Source organism: Rana temporaria, chromosome 1 (assembly GCF_905171775.1).
Source record: "Rana temporaria chromosome 1, aRanTem1.1, whole genome shotgun sequence".
Taxonomy (NCBI): Eukaryota; Metazoa; Chordata; class Amphibia; order Anura; family Ranidae; genus Rana; species Rana temporaria.
The window spans coordinates 199,213,860-199,233,573 of NC_053489.1; the positions used below are offsets into that span (position 1 = coordinate 199,213,860).

The 19,714-nt window shown below is 44.7% G+C and overlaps 1 protein-coding gene across 3 annotated transcripts in view; it reads left to right on the top strand.

The window, feature by feature from the left end:
- LOC120935572 (splicing factor SWAP) overlaps positions 1-19,714 on the top strand; it is a 173,254-nt gene that overhangs the window by 57,861 nt on the left and 95,679 nt on the right. For all 3 annotated transcript variants that reach the window (XM_040347622.1, XM_040347628.1, XM_040347634.1), the window contains one exon: positions 1,395-1,485. In XM_040347622.1, coding sequence (XP_040203556.1) covers positions 1,395-1,485 — 91 coding nt within the window. The remainder of the gene's footprint in view (positions 1-1,394; positions 1,486-19,714) is intronic.

A 19,714-nucleotide genomic window follows, 5' to 3' on the forward strand; every position in this document is an offset into this window, starting at 1 on the left:
CACCAAGTCAAGATTAAGGCTGTATCCGTCCATGAACTCAGAGAAAGATTTTACGGTGAGCATAAAATCCTTTTTTTTTTTTTTTTTTTAAGTTGGCCTTAAAGTGGTTGTAAACCTGATAAACCAAATACAAACAGAACATAAAAGCTAATACAGAACAAGGGCACAAATCATTTGTGAATAGTATGGCAGGTAAAAGAACAGCCTGTCCTCTTTAATCCCTGCTGCTTTATTGATTAAAAAAGCCCAAAACCCCCCAAAAAATAGTGACACCACTCCTGCTTTGATTGACAGCCTGTGCAATGAGTCGCGTGCACAAGCCTGTTTGAAGGGGACATGGCTGCTGCTCTGCAGGTCATTTGGACTGGGATCAGAGCTGGCCAAGTTTACTTTAACTTGTCTTCCCTCTCCTCTCCACTGGATCTACCCTTGTACAAAGCTCACTGAAATTCTTACATAGCATATTTGCAGTCGAGAGAGTGCGCGCAGAGAGAGAGCAAAGGCCAGAGACAGAGAGACCACACAGAATACAGAGAGAAAGTGACTGTGTAAGTGGGAGGGGGAGTAGTGTGATGCTAGGACTCCACTCCCCTAAGCTTTGGTGCTATGCCACACCCACAGATCGGCAGATTTATGAGGTCTACAACCCAATGAGGATGCATTATTATTTTTTTATATCTTTTATTTTATAATTTTTTCATTTTACACAATATACATAACATAATCTATTTGCACTTGTATATATTAAAGCGGAGTTCCGGCCACAATTTCACTTTTTAAATATAAATACCCCTGTAATACACAAGCTTAATGTATTCTAGTAAAGTTAGTCTGTAAACTAAGGTCCGTTTTGTTAGGTTGTTACAGCATTTAGACACTTTATAAAATAGAAATTGACTGGGGCCATCTTAAGTGTGTGCATCATGAAGCCAGACTGTATGACTTCCTGGATTTCAGCCTTGCAAATCTCGCACATGCTCAGTGCTGCACAAGCAGTGTCAGATCAGGTTTCAGCACCTGTGCTGTCCAAGTCGCATCAATTTTTCGTAAAGGACTAATGACATTTTTTTTAAAACTACTGATGTAATGTTATATTTATGGGTGGAACTCCACTTTAACTGTAGAATGCATTTTTTTGACGTACACACAATGTGTATTAGGTTATAACATTATCTACCAAAGTATGCAAAGAATGGGTTTATAACCACTTTAATTGGAACATTTTGTCGATTGGCGCTGATAATACAACCCCCTTCCCTTGAAGGACTTGCTGTGTGCTGATAGTTCTTGATTAGGAATGTAACTCTTCACGCTTGCTTTTAACATTTAGTTTTTATGTTTGCTTCAGAGTATGTTTTTTCACTTTGCAACTGTTTTCTTCTTTGTCTTAATAGGTTTGACTTTCTGCAGCCTTGGCACCAGTATAATCCATACTATGAATTTAAGAAGCAGTTTTTCATGCAAAAAGAAGGAATTCCTTCTCAGGTATTGCTTGTTCTTGTACATATAGTGTGAACTTTATTACCCTAAAGCAGTGTTGATCAACTGGGAAATTATAGAGGGCCTTGGGTGCATCACTTTGAAGTCCAGGGGGTGCACAGTAGTAACATGAAAGTGTGTGTTTTTTTTTTTTTTTTTTTTTTTTTTTTTTTTATGTCCTGCTACGTTTTAGCAGTGCACCACATCATAGATCATGTGGTGTTTACAATGGTGCCTTGCAGCATCCTGGAGGTGTATTCTGCGCTGAACAATAATGCACCATGTGTAAATTGCGCACCATTCTTTTTGAATGCCACCTGAGTATACCTCAAATGCATCTGCATTACAGCACACAGTAAGGCACTACCCTACATTGTGGTGTGCTGCGTTAGAAAATGTTGCAGGTGTATTTTAATGTAGTGCACTCATTGAACACACAACACACTAGCCATGCAAATGGGCCTTTTTCTCTTTCGTTCATAGACGGACACAGCCTTCATTGACCTTAGGGTTATGCTTCTTCCTACCAGGAGATTTAGGCAGAATTCTACAGCACTTAAGGTGTTAAAAACTTTCCTTCATGCCGCTCCTCCCAGGGGGCGTGGCTCCCCCAGGCATAACCCCCACTCTGCTCTAGCAGCTTCAGTTTGTTTCTGCCTAACCGACAGGAGAGTCAGGCTCTCTCTGGAGTCCTGGACTCTGGAGTTTTTCTTGCAATTTTCTTGCGATTTTTCTCGCTTTTTATTATTTTGTTCCTGCATTTTTGAATCCTGCGATTCTTCTATCAACAGCCGACTGGGTGACAGGCTGGGTCCTCGACCCTTGTAGTCCCCCCAGGTTCGGCCTTCGAGCGTGTGCCGGCCCTCAGCTCAGCTTTGGGACGTCCACGACAGGCCCCCTTGCTCCAGGGGCGGCCGGGGAACTTCGGTTCTAGGGCACACATATGACCGGTCTTTATGGCCTTGTCACAGTGTGTCTGGCCGACAGCCATGCCGTTTAGCGGACGTTGGTTCTGTCTGGGATACCTCCAGCCGGTAGTCGCAGGACAGGTAAGTGGTCTGGCTGGAATTTTCCCTGGGGAGGTCGACTGAGGGTTCGCCCTGCTTTCCTCTCTCCCTTATTCCTCTCCTTCCTTCCCTTTTGGGTAGCGGCTGTGAGGGGTTTTTTTTTTCTGGGGTCTCTTTATTATCACCGGGGCCTGTGTGTTAGCTGGGGCTGTGTGTGTTCACTGCAGGGGGCTGTAGTGTTCTCTGCGGGACTTGTGTGCTGTTTTACTATGCTGCTGTGGCTGCTGGCTGTCCTTTAAAAAAAAAAAAAAAAAAATGTGAAAAGTGCGCCACGGCCGACATTTTGCCGTAGTCGCGCCATGTGTATTTCGGCGGCCATTTTCTTGTGGTCCTTGGCGGTTTTTTTGCAATTACGGCGGCCATCTTTCATTTTCGTTTGGCCTCGTGTGGCCGTTTTAGCGCTCGGAGAGACCGCGAATCTCTCCGTGGGGACTGTCAGCAGCACAGCCGGCTTCTCAGCACATCATCAGGCTCCTCTCAGCGCGATGCACCAGGCGGGGTGGTGAGTTCCCTGGGGGCCCTCATGCTCAGATCTAGAGCTAGAACAGCCGGGAGGTGACCGTGGGTGGTTCTCTGCTTAGCAGTTTGGGTAACTCGGTGGTGGGATGCCCTGGAGCCTGTACGAGGTACTATCCTCCCCACTAAGGCCTGAGTTAACCCTTGATGCCCCTCCCCCTGCCACTTCTGTTGAGGGAGTGTTATTTCTGAAGCAGCTAGTGCCTGGTTGGGGGGTAAAAAAGCGCCCCCTCCCTGAACCTGCTTCGGGGGATGCCGCTGACATTAGACTATGCCCGGCTATTGCGTCTGGCTCTGGTTCTGTGGTGTCAGTGGATGCGGGCTATAAAACCCACGCGACCAAGAAATTTGTTGGAGCTCTTATTTTCTGCGGTTGGAGCTTATAGCTCAGTAACTAGACGGTTTGTGGTTTTGGCGGAGGTACCAGATGTACCGGTCCCTTTTGGGTTCCTGAAAACCGCAGCGCACTGCAACTGTGTTCCTTATTTGGACTTTTTATGTTACACCGCAGTATGTATGTATGTATATATATATATATATATATATATATATATATATATATATATATATATATATATATATATATATATATATATATATATATATATATATATATATATATATATATATATATATATATATATATATATATATATTTTTGCAGTCCCTGAATGCTTTGCGACCCCTTTGTAAGTAGGTGGGTCTCTCCTCCTGTGGACCCTCCAGTGTCCGGATGGAGCAAAGCCGCCACGTTGCCCGTGGAAGGGGCTCCTGCCTGTGGGGACCCCGCTGAGACCGGTCTTGACGCGGTCTCTGGTGTCACAGACTCTGACTGGTGCTGCTGAGCCCTGTTAGGACCTAGCTGAACGTTTGGTTCGGGGTCTGTAGTTCGTCTGTGAGTCAGTCCTGGATGCGCTTCCCTTGCTTTCCAGGGCCTCCGCCTCTGGGGGGGTGTTTGCGCCGCCTCGTGTGGCTTACATGCTGGTCTATGGACCGATCCTCAAAGGGTCCTTGGGGGACTCACCCCTTTGGGGGTGAGCGGCTTTTTGGGCCTCCCGGGTTGACACCCCCAGGGATGCCGCGGGTGGTAAGAGCACGCTGCTTCCTCTGCTAGGAAGGGCAAGGAGTGCCCTCCTCTCCCGAGCGGTTCGTGCGCCCAGCACGGTGGGTATTCTGCAGGGTGCTAAGGCCCCCGCTGCGGGGCTGTGACGCGCCTGGCACCACGTGCTTTACGGGCCTGCGGACGGTATTGCTTCCGCATGTAGGTCTGCCCGCGCCCGTGTCGGGTGGGGGGCTGGCTTTGTGTTTTGCGGCTCGGTTGAGGCCTCTTCTTTCCGACTGTTGGCTTTGCGAAGTTGTTTTCTCGCGGTGCAAGATAGATTTTCTCTCTTGGCTACCTAACAGATTTTCCCTCCATCCTCTGGCTTCCTCCGGTTCGCCGGTTGGTTCTGTCCAGGATCTTCTGATCGGGGGAGTGATGGTGCCAGTTCCCTCGATGGAACGGTCTCAGGGGTAATACTCCAATCTGTTGGTAATCCCCACGGTGGACGGGGTCCTTCCAATCCTGGGCCTCAGGGCCCTCGTTTGTTTTTTTTGTAAAGTACAAAATTTCAGGGTGGGAATTTTTTTCTGGCGTCCTTGGATGTCATGAACGCATACCTGCATGTTCCCATATGCTCTAAGCACCAGACATTCTGGGCTTTGCGGTCAGGGAGGACCTTTTTCTTTTTGTGGCCCTCCCGCTCGACTTGGTGTCGACACCACAGGTTTTTACCAGGGTGCTCGTCCCGATACTGGCCCGGCTGTGTCAGCGGGGGTTTATCGTGGGATGTCTGGACGACATTCTCCTACGAGCTTCTGAGAACTCTGCATTTGTGGAGCCGTGTCTATCACGTGTCAGACTCTCCAGGAAGTCTGGCTGGCTTCTGTTTTTGTCCAGAAGTCAGTGTTGGTCCCGTCTGGGACTGGAATTCCTGAGGCTAGTCCTGGATTCCGCCGGGGCGGGAGTTTTTGTTCTCCTAACGGAAAAATTTAAGACTCTGCAATCTGCTGGGCAGCAGTTGTCGACCGAGTGGTGGTCATCTCCGCGATTCTGCTTGAGGGTTCTGGATCCGACGGTGGCCTCTTTCGAGGCGGTTCCGTATGCCCAATTCCACGCCAGGGTGCTACAGGAGGACCTGTTGTCACGTGGGGACTAGCTTCTGTCTTCTCTGGATTACCAGGTTCGGATGAGTTATCTAGTTCCTGGTGTGGTGGCTGATGTTTTCCGGTGCTTTGGGCCGGGAAGTCGTTTCGGCCAAGCCACTGGACAGTGGTCGCGACGGATGCCAGCCTCTCTGGTTGGGGAGGGGTTTTTGGGGCACCCAGTCAGCCCTGCGGTGCTGGACTCAGGTGGCGACCCACCTACCAATCGTTGTTCTGAATCGAGCTTTGCCTTGCCTGGTGGTCCCTGGATCTACAGGGCCGACCATTCTGGACCCTGTCCGTCAACGCTGTGGCGTACGTCGACCATCGGGGAGGCACACAGAGCTCTGTTGCAGCGACGAGGGTCGTGCACATCCTTCGGTGGGCCGAAGGGTCCGTTCCGGCTCTATCGGCCGTGTACAATTCCGGGAGTACGGAATTGGCAAGCCGACTCCTAAGTCGGACTGTGCTAGACCACGGAGAGTGGTCTCTCCACCCGTAGGGGTTTTTCAGTATCTGTGCCGAAAGTGGGGCACTCCAGGCGTGGTCCTTCTAGTGTCCCGCCTCAACCAGAAGGTGCCATGTTTTTGGCCAGGTCACAGGACCCGTGGGCTGGCGCGTTGGTGGCTCCTTGGGGTCGCTATCGCCTGCTTTACACCTTCCCTCCTCGGTAGCTTCTTCCTCGCCTGCTGCGCAGAGTGGAAGCCGAGGGTATTTATCAATCCGGATTGCCCCAGATTGGCCACGTCGCTCCTGTTACGCGAACCTGGTGCGTCTGGTGACTGACGCCCCCTAGCATTTTCCCCTGGGGGTTGATCTTCTGTTACAGGGTCCGATCTTCCACCCTGTTTTTACAGCCACTGGCTTAGCGACTTGGCTGTTGAGAGCCTGGGGCTGAAGGCCCGAGGCCTATTGGGCTCGGTGGTCTCGACCGTGCTGCTGGCACGGTAGTCTACCTCACGTAGGATTTACATCATACGTGGAGGGCCTGCATCTCTGGTGAGGAGATGAAATGGCACCCTCGTACGTACGGGGTATCCAGGATTCTGCTGTTTTTTACAGCGGGGAGTGGATCAGGCTCTCGCCTTACGTACAGTTGGGAGTCAGTTTTCTGCTCTGGCTGTTACTTTCAATGAGCCTTGGCGTCGCACTCCTTGGTGCTTACGTCTGTTCTGGGGGTCTGGCATATGGCCCCTCCACTACCCCCATGGGACTTAGTCCTTTTGGTTCTTCTGGATGCTCCCTTTGTGGACATTCGGGAGGTTTTTTTGTTGACTGTCAACAGGAGCAGGTTTAGCTCAAGTGCTTGAGTACCTGCCCTTCAGGCATTTGACTCTGGGTTCTAGCCCAGGAAGGTCTGCGTTGTCACGTGGCCGTGGCTTGTCGTGGGCATTTCCACTGTGATTTTTTTCTGGTAGCAATTGCCTCGATCAGACGAGTGTTTGTCTGTACTGGTGGCCTTGTCTTGCAAGGCTCCCTGCTTGGTCATCCATAAGGATGAGGTGGTGCTGCGGCGCAGCCGTCTTTTCTCCCCAAGGTGGTTTCGGCTTTTCACGTTGGTGTGGACATTGTTCTTCCATCCTTATGTCCTTGGCCGAAATGGAGGGAGGTGGCCACTTTCACATCCTCTGGATGTGATTCGGGCCCTACAAATGTACTTCTTTGCTACGATTCCGTTCCGGAAGTCGGTCTCACTGTTCGTGTCGCTGGCTGGTTCTACCAGGGGGCCTGGTAGTCTCGTTGGCCACCTTTTTCCGGGGTGAATCCGACGGATTGTGCTTCAGGCCTATGCCCTGAAGGGGCGGGCGCCTCCCTTTTGGGTTACGGCGCATTCGACCAGGGCGATCGGGGCCTCTTGGGCTTTCTGGCATCATGCCTCTGTGTTACAGGGGGTATGGCAGCGACCTGGTCGTCGTTCCACACTTTTCTAAGTCTTACAAGGTGGATGTGTGTGCATCTTTTGATGCCTCCTTCGGCCGCAGGGTGTTACAGGCGGCAGTTTACGGTTGGAGTTCCTCCGTTGAGTAACTCCGGTTTTGTTTGGGGTGTAACCTGTTTTTGCTGTGTTATTTTCCCACCCCTCGAATTTTCTTGACACTGCTTGGGGACGTCCCTAAGGTCAATGAAGGCTGTGTCCGTCTATGAACGAAAGAGAAAAAATGATTTTTGTACTCACCGTAAAATCCATTTCTCTGAGTTCATAGACGGACACAGCACCCACCCCTCCTTGGTTTGTACTGCTTGTTACGAACTGAAGCTGCTAGAGCAGAGTGGGGGTTATGCCTGGGGGAGCCACGCCCCCTGGGAGGAGCGGCATGAAGGAACGTTTTTAACACCTTAAGTGCTGTAGAATTCTGCCTAAATCTCCTGGTAGGAAGAAGCATAAGGTCAATGAAGGCTGTGTCCGTCTATGAACTCAGAGAAATGGATTTTACGGTGAGTACAAAAATCCTTTTTTTTTTTCTAAGCTGTCTCATTAAGTTTGCCAGACGGGGACGGATGGCCTCTGCAGGGCTTTCTATGTTTGCAAACAGACCTAGCACTCCGTGAGGACTCTATCATCGCCAAAGTCTTGCAACTAGATCAACATTATGGAACTTCAGGTAATCTGACTGTCTCTGCAGCAGGGCTGTGGAGTCGGAGTCGAGGAGTCGGGGGAAATTTTGGGTACCTGGAGTCGGCAAACAATGCACCGACTCCGACTCCTACTAAATTTAGATTGGAATAAAAAAAAAAAAAAGCAAGTTTAAATGTCCCAATTCACAAAAAGTTATAATTAATGACTTCTCTACTGTAAGAATAAAGACCAATGCATGCAGTGCCTCACGTAACCGCAAAACGAACACGTTAAGTGACCGTGAAGAAGCATGCTTTTCATGTGCTTCACTATATGGCACGCAACGCACAATTAGGAGCTGCAATACTTATACTTTCCATAGTGTTGTATTCTGCTTTTACAGGGAACGCATGTTAGAGAACCAGTAAGTGTCCAAATAAAAAAATTCCAACAGGAGTTTTATAAAGAACTAAAAGAAGTTGAAAAGTATGATCGCTCATCAAAACTTACTGTTGAAGCCATCCTTGTTTATCCAGAGATCGTTAGTGATGTGGCCAGAATAGTTACTGCAATGCCACCCACCCAAGTCAGTGTCGAAAGATTATTTTCAGCCCTAAAAATAATAAAGTCTGACTTAAGAGCCTCTATGAAAGAGGATCTGGCAGAGGCGATTCTCTTCCTTCGAACTCTACATTGAATTGATTTGCATTTGCTAAGCCTATAACTACATTTGAAGATTAATATAAACCATTTCTAGGTTTTACAGATTTTGTTTTTGGTTCATTATAGATAAGCTTTGTTTTTGTTCTAAAACAACCAAATAATGTGGTTTGTATTTTTGAACTGGTAAAGATCCTGTTCCTGATGTTTATGCCTGCTGCTACTATCCAGCCACTTGATTGTTTTCATTGTGTTTGTCTTTTGCTTAAACTGTGCAATACAGTAGACTGTTGGCTTCCTAGCCAGTAGTCCTGTGGTAGGTTGCGTTTCTTTCCCTCAAGGAATGTATAAAATACATTCGTATATTAATACAGAGGAGTCGTAGTCTCGGAGTCGGAAGTACATAAAACTGAGGAGTCGGAACATTTATCTACCGACTCCACAGCCCTGCTCTGCAGCGTTGGAATATCCTGCTTGAGGGTACACAATCTGGATTAAGCAGGACAAGAAAAAACAAAAGTTTTGCCATGATGCAAAAGGAAGATTGAATCTTTTCCTGAACTTCATATTACAGCCTTGTCTGTTGTATATTTCCCGGGTGTGAACATTTTGCCAAGAAGATTTCTTCCACAACCTGTGTTGCTGGTGGGAATGCCCTTGTTGACTTCCAGGTTTATCCACAAACTGGACAGTTTTTTCTGATGGAATCCGTGGATGCCTTGGTGGGTCTGTGGAGTCAGTATCGGATGCCTTTCCTCCCTTGAATGATCATCTTCCTTTGCATGATTACGATGGAGGGCATTCAGATGCTGCTCATTGCTCTGGGTTGGCCCATGTTGTGATGTACTGACAGAGTAAAAGTCATGGCAGACTCTCTGTGGGCTTTACCGAATCATCCAGATTCTGTTTCAAGAACCCATTTACCATACTGCTTCAGGGTTGCCAGTATTGATGTCATGGCTGTCAAAGCCTAGATCTTGAAAAACCAGGGCATTTCTAAAGTCCTATCATTCTAAAAGCTAGGAAGGCAACTTGGCAGTCATATTTTGGTGCGAGTCTTGGAGGTTTCCATTCTGGCAGCTTCTCTGGAAGAAATACTCTCCTTCCTCTAGCTGAGTCTGGACAAGTGTTTGGCTCTGAGTACTCACACGTGACCGGTTTTGGCTTTTATTTTGTTTAAGATCATTGATCTCTAATGTTTCCATTAAGACCTTTGTACATAGTCTTTCGTGTAGCTCCCTCATTCATTCCCCTGTGACTGAGGACTCCACTTACTAAACAGAGCAGATAGAGCTGTGCGATCATATGATCGATTTGAAGTGAAAAAAAAAAGGTATTCACACTTTATTGCAAACTTTATTCATCGTGTTATTCAGCATTAAAGAGGCAAGGCTTTAAACATATGAGTTCTACATTACCTATCACTTGGGGGGGGGGGGGGGGATACACCTGTGTTCAAGGACCCCATTAAGAACTATTTGGAGGCCCCCTAAAGACTATTTTCTTTGTGGAAGGCCCTGCTTTGCCACCTGTCCTGGCAACAACTATAGGCTGCAAGCAATAAATGTTGCTGCCCTACCTCCGTGATTGAAGTAACAACCTCCACATATGCACATATAACAGTATTGTGAATAAATAAGGTATTACCAGGACTGCCAATATACAGAAAAAGTGAAATAAATATAATAATTGGCAAAATGCCATAATATAGCAAAGGTGTGCTGAAATAAAGTTCTCGATCGCCTGTGCAGTCTATAAATGTATCTCATGATGATTTATGACAAACGTAAATGCATATCCAGGTGCATGCATAAAATTCTTGAACCTCCCAGTGCTGTTCTCCCAAAAAACTGTGAAGCTCAGGGTCATACCAAAATTGTGATTTCTCCCGTGTCACCAAAGTACTTGCAATGCTCTCATCTTAAACATATGACCCATGTACAATGTAAGGTCATATAATGCGTGCTGTGTAACCATCAGGGTCTCCTCGGGTCTTAGATGCTCACCTGTATGCTCATAGTGCAGTCACCATGACCTCCTGTACACTAGGGTGCCCATTTTACACTTCATAGCTGTTATCCAGAAAAATTGATGCAGGTCCCTGGTTACCACACATGCGGCCATGCTGTGTGCTTGGATGTAACATGCCGAGAGCAGAAATGGCCTCCAATGGTATAGTATTTAGATCAAGGCAATTTATTTATTAAAAGGGGACTCTCCTTACATATGTGAGGACACTGCATGAGGCCTAGAGCCTCCTTTTCTTCCTAAAGTGCTTTTAGGCTTTCAGCTTAAATGGGATGTTGTGCTACCCCTCTGTCTGGCTCCATTTCATCAGGAGCGGGTCTCTCTCCAATGTCTGGATTTAGTCTGTGCGGTCTATCTTGCGGCCATTGCTTACATTTTAAAGACTGACTGTCCTCTCTGATGGTCCCTGTAGAGAGTAACCAGCTTCCTGTCCCACCATTACTTTGTGGCTTAGGCAGGTCATCATTTTAGACTATGATCTTAAAGTGGATGTAAACCCATTCATGAAATTTTACCTAGGCACATACAGTCAGGTCCATAAATATTGGAACATCGACACAATTCTAATCTCTCCATCAGTGAAGCAGACCTCTAGGCCTATAGATGGCGAGACACCTGCCTTTACTTGATGGCATTGCCTTACTAAATGTACAGACTGATTCAATGTTCTCTCACTTGGCAGGATTAATCTGTGTGTTATTAGAGATTCTGATCGTCTGAAATGGCAGTTATAGTTTAGGAACCCCTTGCATGCCCATTTGTATAAACTATGCTTAATTGGCAAGCAGAGCTAAGTAACGTACATTATCCTTTACCCACTACTCGGTTGTCCAACTTGCCATAGATGGGTAACAGCAGATTGTTGATTTCCTAATGTGATCATAGCACATGTTGCACGTTTGTGTGTTTTTAAAAGGGCAGTTTGGGTTTCCTTTTTTCGATAAGTAAAATACAGTTAGGCGCTGCACCTTCTACTGCATAAATATTCCTCAACTGGGTTTACCTGCCACAATACCACTTACCAATAATGTAACTCAAAATATGTGCAACCATACCCTGTTTAAAGTATAGTTGTACATAACGCATATGAACACTCATCCTCAAGATTGTGTCAAAAGTGAACTTCCTGATAGGCATGCATGAAATGCATAACAGAGGCTTGAGGCTCACATTCTTAGGAGTTCAGCTGAGTTTTCTGGAACGCATGTCGCACACCGTTTGTCACGGAGCAAACGGAACACATTTCATAGTTTACTGAGCTTGTGTGAAAGGGGCCTCAGGCCTTGTTCCCACAGGGCATACACGGCGTACCTTTACAGGGAGGCACAGGTGTTCCATGCATCTGTGCAGACCGTCCCTTTGATGTCATTTGGGATGTAGCACCTGCATGAACAGAGCCGTTGCTTCCAATTTTACATCCATTTAGGTCCGCATGCATGTCCCTGAGCTCACACTGTCTGGTTTGGGGTGGTGTACCCCCACGGATTTCAAATTGGGAACAGCAACTATGCCTGTGCAGCCATTGCATCCCAATTGACATAAATGGGGTTGCCTGTACGGGGATGCATGGAACACCTGTGCATCCCTGTGTGAGTAACTCTGGCCCTTCGTGGGCATACACTTTAGTATGCCACATGTGAATGATGCTTTAGTAGCAAGGCAAGTACCGTATTTATCGGCGTATATCGCGCAATTGTTTGCCCTAAAAGGGCAAAACCGTGGGTGCGCGATATACGCCGATACCCGCGCCGTGTTTGAATGCCTGCGCCGACATATACCGAGCGCAGTGCGCTCGGGTACATTCGGCCAGGCTCGGCTTCACTCGTAGTCACGCTCTGTGACGTTTATGCGTGAGAAGCCGAGCCTGGCCCAAATATACCCGAGTGTACTGCGCTCGGTATACGTCGGCGGAGGCTTCAAACTGAGCGCGGGAAGCGGGGATTCGACATGAAGACAGCGCGGGAGAAACCGGGAGGACACCACCGAGGCCGCAGACGGACGCCGGACCGGACGAGGCCGCCGATGGACGCCGGGCAAGACACCAATGCTGTAAGTAGTAAAATGTAATAAAATGTTTTTTTTACAGGAAAAACGGGTCACAATTAGGGGTGCGCGCTATACGCGGGAGCGCGCAATACCCCGATAAATACGGTAAATGCTATTTATGGTCAGGTAGAGGTCTCGCAAAGATCTATAGATGGTGAGGCAACTGCCTTACTTGATGGCATTGCCTTACTGAATGCACAGACTCATGCAATGTTCTTTCACTTAGCAGGATTAATGTGAACAATGCTTTAGTAGCAGTTTAGCAGGAATTTTGTTATGTTGCGTTTATGTACGCTATTCATTTTAGTGTATTTTTATCGAAAATATTGATTTGATAAACATTTTCGCAAATATTGCGCTGCCTTAAAAATCAGTAGTACCTTTTTTTTGAAGGTTGGGGACTTGTTTTCCTGCATTTTTGTGGGTACGGAAGCCCATTGAAATGAATGGGCTGCCCTACATGCAGCTACACAGATGTGAACCAAGGGCTTGTTCGCATGTCATAGGGGCGGTAAAACTACATGGTTGAGACATTTTTACCACCCCCAACTTCTCCACCTTTAGCTGCAGAGGCAGCAGCTAGGGGTGTTCACATGCTGTGGCTGCAACTTGAGGTATACCGAGGGTGAATGGGTCTCCACTGCAACTACTCCGCAACTGTGTGCATTGCACGGTTGCGGTGTAGTGATGCTGCATTTACGGGCTTAAAACAGGTGGTAAAGATGCAACATAATGCCTCTTTACCCTTTCAAATGCCTCTGAAAAGCGATCTGTGTATGGATTGCTTTTCAGAGGAGCAGCTGTCCTTGCTGCTATCAAACAAGCCCTACAAAAGCCATTCTGATGGTACGGGAAAGTAACATACATACACACATACATACAGACACATGCTTACACACGCATACACACACACACATACATACAGACAGTCACATGTGCGCACACACACATGTATAAAGCCATTTTAAAATGAATCTAGCTTCTAGCTCCAGTACCTTTCCAGATTCCTCATTCAGCCGGGTACTGCACTCTAGGGGGAAGCAGAGAGCACAGCACACTCCTCTGCACTTTACTTTCACTTTTGAAGCCGATAGAGCTTCTCACAGTTTGGCAGGAGAGCTCATCTGGTTGAGAGAGGCTGGTTTAGCGCTACAATTTATAGGTTCTGTCTGTTATTTTCCACTTGTCTATTGGTTTTGTAGCCGCTTACCATCTCAGATAGCGTGGAATTATTTTGCATTTGTTACCAATGTAATATTTAGCAGGAATTTTGTAAAATTTAGCTGTGTTTTTATCGGCTAATAATGGTTTTAGTGTATTTTTTGCGAATATATTGGTTTGATAAACATTTGCGCAAATATCGTGTTGCCTTTAAAAATCAGTAGTACATTTTTTCTTTATTCTACTGGTCATGTGCTTTCCAAAAAATTATGGTCTGGGGGGTCTTTTACAAATTCTGAAAGCTGCAAATGGGAAAACCTTCAGCTTTTTAGAGAAATTTGGATATTTACATTAACTTTGAGCCCATGACATGCTGAAGTTGATTTGTTCTATTTGATTCATAAGTTAGTGTAAAGCTCCTTCCCCAGCCCAGTTTGTGCCAGAAACTGTATCTCTTATATTCCTTGCACATTTTAACATTTAAATGTAGCTGTAAGAAAATGTATTCATCCCTTATTATAGTCGACAGTCAAGTTAAGTATTTAATTCCATGCTGCTCTGCCATGGTTTGTTTTGCGAACATTTAATTGAGGATGAAGAGAGATTTCGCTGTGGTCATTTTTTAAATTGTGCTAAAATCTTTTAAAAGTTCTCCAATAGGGCTGCAACTAACGATTATTTTCATAATCGATTAGTTGGCCGATTATTGTTTCGATTATTCGGATAATAGCCTTAAAAAAAAAAAAAAATTTGGGCCAATTTGTTGTTGGGCAGATTACAAAACACAAATTGTCGCAAAAACACATTTACATGCTTTTCTGCAGCTTCTAAATTGAAGTGTATTGAACCAAAAAAATTAAAATAGCACCGTTTTGCGTTTAAAAAGTCCTTGCCCTTTCCAAATACGCAGCAGCTGAAAAAAATCATGGATGTGAACGTGTCCCATAGGAAAACATGTAAATGAATTGTAGTGTGTTTCTGCAAAAAGCACCATAAAACAGATTCAGTTCGCATGTGCAGCGCTATATAAGTTTTTCACTCACTCATAATGGGGTTAAAAAAAATAAAAATCAGTACAAAAAGAACAAATAATCGCTACTGTAAGGGGTTAATTTTTTTTTTTACTGTGGGACAGTGAAAGTAATATTTACAGTAGCGATTTGCTTTTTTGTACTATAAAGGGCTAATTTTTAGTTGTTTTACCCCATTATGTTACTGGCCGATTAATCGATTATGAAAATTGTAATCGAATTAATTTCATAATCGATTAGATGTCGATTAATCGATTTGTTGTTTCGGCCCTATTCTCCAATTCCTAAACTGAGCTTGTTTTCTGTGTCTGCTGTAGCCACAGCATGGGGGGGGAGGAGGTAATGTGGGTACTGTCACCCAAAAACTTTTCATGCATGTGGGTCGCCATAGCCTCTGATAAGTTGTCTTTGTTACAAGCCAGTTAGTATGCCTCGAGAAAGAGGAAAGGGATGGCCTGCATAACAAAGAACACGGTGGAACCTCGGATTGCGAGTAACGCAGTTAACAGGCATTTCGCAATACGAGCAATTTTTTTAAAAAAAAACTGGACTTTGTTTGCAAGTGTTGTCTCGCAAAACGAGCAGGATTCAAGCCTCTGCGGTGTGCAGTACTGCATTTGGCAAGAGGCGCGGGGCACTTCCGTATTTCCGAGTCTCTCCGGCACCCCCCCTCCCCCTTTCGGCCCCATGCAGTATTGCATGCCATAGAAGTCGATGTGGAACTAATTATTTTCATTCCCATTGAGTGCTTTGGATTACAAGCATCCTCCTGGAACAGATTATGCTTTTAATCCAAGGTTCCACTATGTTCCTTTATTAAAGACATGTACGACAATGTAAAAACAGCCTACGCGGTTCCCACTTTATCCCTTAGTATGTACCTTGACTTTGCACAGACTTTGTGCTTTAAAGCTGGAGAACCTATCGTTGCATTGTTGCAGATAAGGAAGAGTTGTATTCCCCCTCCCACATACTTGATGTACTAGATATCCCACTTTAGTCCTGAGAAAGGTAATGGAATGTCATGCTCCTTGTTTGCATATTTTAAAATCTGTATTCAGCCCAAACTGCAAATTGTAAAGTAGTCGAGAGTGGAATCACCTGCTGCTGTATTGCCAAACACTAAACTTGATGGAATTTACCAATGTTTTTATACAAGTTACACAACTTTCACTCAGGATTAACATAATTTTCCATTGAAATCCAATTAGAAAAATATGCAAATCTTACATAAAAATTGTATGAATTTCGTATATATAAATAGACACCTGGGGTTTTTATAGTTGGAAAAAGCTAGCTTTTAGGGCTCGTTAACCCCTTGACACCGACCATATGCAAATATGTGGCCCCACCTGACTTTGCTTTTTTTCCGTAGAGCCACATATTTGTGTATAGACCGGATTCTCACAGAGAGCCTCGGGACCCAGAACTCCTGATTCCGGGTCACCCGATTGCTATGATAGCCTATGATCAGTCACTGTGAAGAGGGTAATTTCATTAGATCTTTGGTTCTGTTATAGTTACCGTTTTACAAAATATCTTACAAATAATTCAGCTGACTTGAGACGTGCATCCAATAATTACAAACATAATGAAGTGGCTAAAGGTTGTGCTGACTGCATAAATCATCCAACATGCTGAAAATTATGTTTGCTATTTGAACCTGTTGGAAGGACGATTTCAGTCAGAAGAATAAATAACTCAATGGACACTTGGTGCTCACTTTTTGGACAGAATAAAGTTGTTCGATCATTTCCCACATATGGAAATTAATCAGAAAGGTAGGCAAAACCGAGGCAATGACAGATTTTATGAGACATATATTTTATGTAAACTTGATTTGTAATATTTTCCATCTGTTGCTTTAAAGTACCGGTAAATTTTGCCAATATATAATACTATGCAACAGTTTTAATCGTCTGTGAAAAAATGCTGCAAAATTAGGAATGCTTTCGAAATTGGATGTGGTGTTCGTTTTATTTTTATCAATTAACAAAATGGAAAGTAGATGAACAGAAGAGATCAATATTTTGTGTGACCTCCCTTTGCCTTCCAAAACTGTATCAATTCTTCAAGGTACACTTGCACACAGTTTTTGAAGGAACTCTGCAGATAGGTTTGTTCCAAATATCTTGGAGAACTAACCTCAGATCTTTTGTGGATTCAGGTTGCATCAAAGACTTCTGTCTCTTCATATTATCTCAGACAGACTTGATGTTGAGCTCGGGGCTCCATGGGGTCCAAACCATTGCTTCCCAGGACCCTTTTTCTTTGCGCTGAAGATAGTTTTTTTTAAGGACATTGGCTGTATATTTAGGGTTGTTTCTCTGCTGCAGAATGAATTTGGGACAATCGCATCCCTGCCTGATGGTATGGCATAATGGATAAGTATCTACTATCTATATCTGAAGTATCTGGATACATATTTTTCATCATTGAGGACATCATTGTTCCTGACTAAATCTCCAGCTCAAATTGCCCAAACTTGCAAGGAACCTTCACCATGCTTCACTGTTGCCTGCAGATGCTCATTATTGTACCAATCTCTATCCCTTTGGTAAACAAACTGCCTCCTGCTACAGCCAAATATTTCTAATCTTGACTCGTCAATCCAGAGCACCTGCTACCATTTTTCTGTACCCCAGTTTCTATGTTTTCTTGCATTGTTGGGTCAGTTAGTCTTGCTTCCATGTCAGATGTATGGCCTTTCTCCACATTTCTTCCATGAAGACCACTTCTGCCCAGACCTCTTCAGATAGTAGATGAGTGTACCTGGTTTCCACCAATCCTGTGCTGGACAGCTTCCAGTGTTGAAGGAAAGTAAGCATGATGTGTCTTTCATCTCTGCTGCATTATTTCCTTGTCCAACCATAGTCTACAGTCTTTAACGTTGCCATTTTCTTTGGGCTTCTTCAAAAGAGCTTGAACAGCTCATCTTGAAAGCCCAGTCTGCTTTGAAATATTTCCCATGGTAGACCTTGCTGATGCAATATAGCAATACCATGCAATCCAGTGTAGTTTTAAAAGTAGTCCATGCACTATTTTGGTGTGATTCCATTCAAATGAATGGGCTGAAAATTGCACCACACTGAATTGCAGTTGATTTGCACAGGAATGCGGACCACTTTCTTGTGCAATTCAGGTGTGAACTCTCCCTAAATTAAAGATGAGTGCACTAGGTAACTATAGATAGTCAGTAGTTGTGTGGAAAACTTGATCCCTCTACCTCTTCGCCTTTCAAATCTGTGTGTAGCAGCTTAAAGAGAATCCTTCTTGTTCACAAAAGTGTCTAACTTTACTGGTAAAGTGCAGGCATTTGGAAATTAAGCGCCACCCCCTCTTCATACTGGACAGGTTAACCCCCTCTCAACTTTTATTTTTTTTGTGAATTGATACTTTCCACGAAGCGACAATACGAGTCACAACTTTCATATCTGTAGCAAAAACTCTTTAGACACACGCCCTTGATCCCGTAAAGGTTCTATTCCTTATACATGCGCTTGCTCAGTAGGGATCGATCCGTTCATCCCCGCTGAGCCGGTAGATGACAGGGCGGTCCCTGCACACTGTCAGATCTCCGCTCTCCATCCGTCTGTCTATGTTCATCCGATCCGCAGACGGATGGAAAAATAGTCTGCATAAACTGAGCATAGCGGAGACTGATGAGATCGGATATTCATCCGCTGACATCCACAATCCCATAGGGATACATGCATGTTCGTTTTTCATCTGAAAACGGATGGATGAAAAACTGACATACGGTCCGCAGGTGTGAAAGGAGCCTAAGAGTGTCTTGATTTTCCAGCAGTGTATATTACTCAGGTCTTTTCATAGAAATTAAATATTTCCTACTTTTTTTTTTATGAACTTATGTAGCTGCTTTTTAATATGAATTGATGTGTTTTTTTTGCTAATGAGTTTTAATAATCTGTGCAAAATACTGATAACTAATTATTTTAAGAGATGTTTCATATTCTGCAGTGTACACACCTGACTTTTTCTGTCCTTTCAGCTTCTAAAGCATTGGCCATTTCTCATAGGACATATTAAGCGTTACAGTACAGTAGGTTTTGAAAGTATGCATTTGTTCTGTTCTCGGATATTGGGCTGTACTGCTGAGTCCTTTGTCTGAAACTGGTCAAGAGGAAGCTTATTTTCCGCTGTACCTAGTTTGATATATTAAGCCACAGCAATAAAGAATTTTGAACACAGTCCAGGAATCTATTTTACTTTTGGCCTTTTTACTTGCAGGGAGCCAAGCCTTAATTTGAAAGATTAAAGTTAATTTGTTTTTTCTTTTGTTTGGTACACTTGGGGTTTCACATCTTGTTCTATTCACTGTACTGACTGATATACATTTTATTGTATTTTTAAAGTGAACTACTTCTTCTGGAAAAGTAATGCTTGTGCTACAAGGGAGTTGGTTTAATTTGTTTTCGTGGGGATGTCATCTGCTCCTTATCCTAGCCCATTAAAGTACTTGTGAACATGCCATGTTACAGACACTATCTAATGTGGTTATAACTATGCAAGCTCCATAACTGCCTTTACTTAGTTTCTCTTCTTTTTGATGACGTGGAGTTAAAGGACACTGTGTGCAGACACAAAGTGTGCCTGTAATCCATAGTCTGTCCAACCTGAGGCAAGAATGCAAGCTGTGCTTGAGCAGGAGACATTTTCAAAGGCCAGGCTGTTGTTCAGAGGGGGTGCCAAAGGAAGGGGGATGTAGCAACTGAACAAACTACCCATGCAGGTATGCTGTGTGTATGCACAGTGTCCTGTACCTCTGAATGACCAGCCAAAAATTGGAAACTGACCACACAAGCACAGATCAGCTTTTGTGCTTTTTGTGGTTAGTTTAGAACTAGAAAGAAAGGTGGCTGGCAGGATCAACCAGGCACTTCAGGTGGAAAAAGTACATGAAAATTATAGACTGTAAATTTTGAACACGCAAAATAAATCTTTAGGGTAATGTACACTTTAAC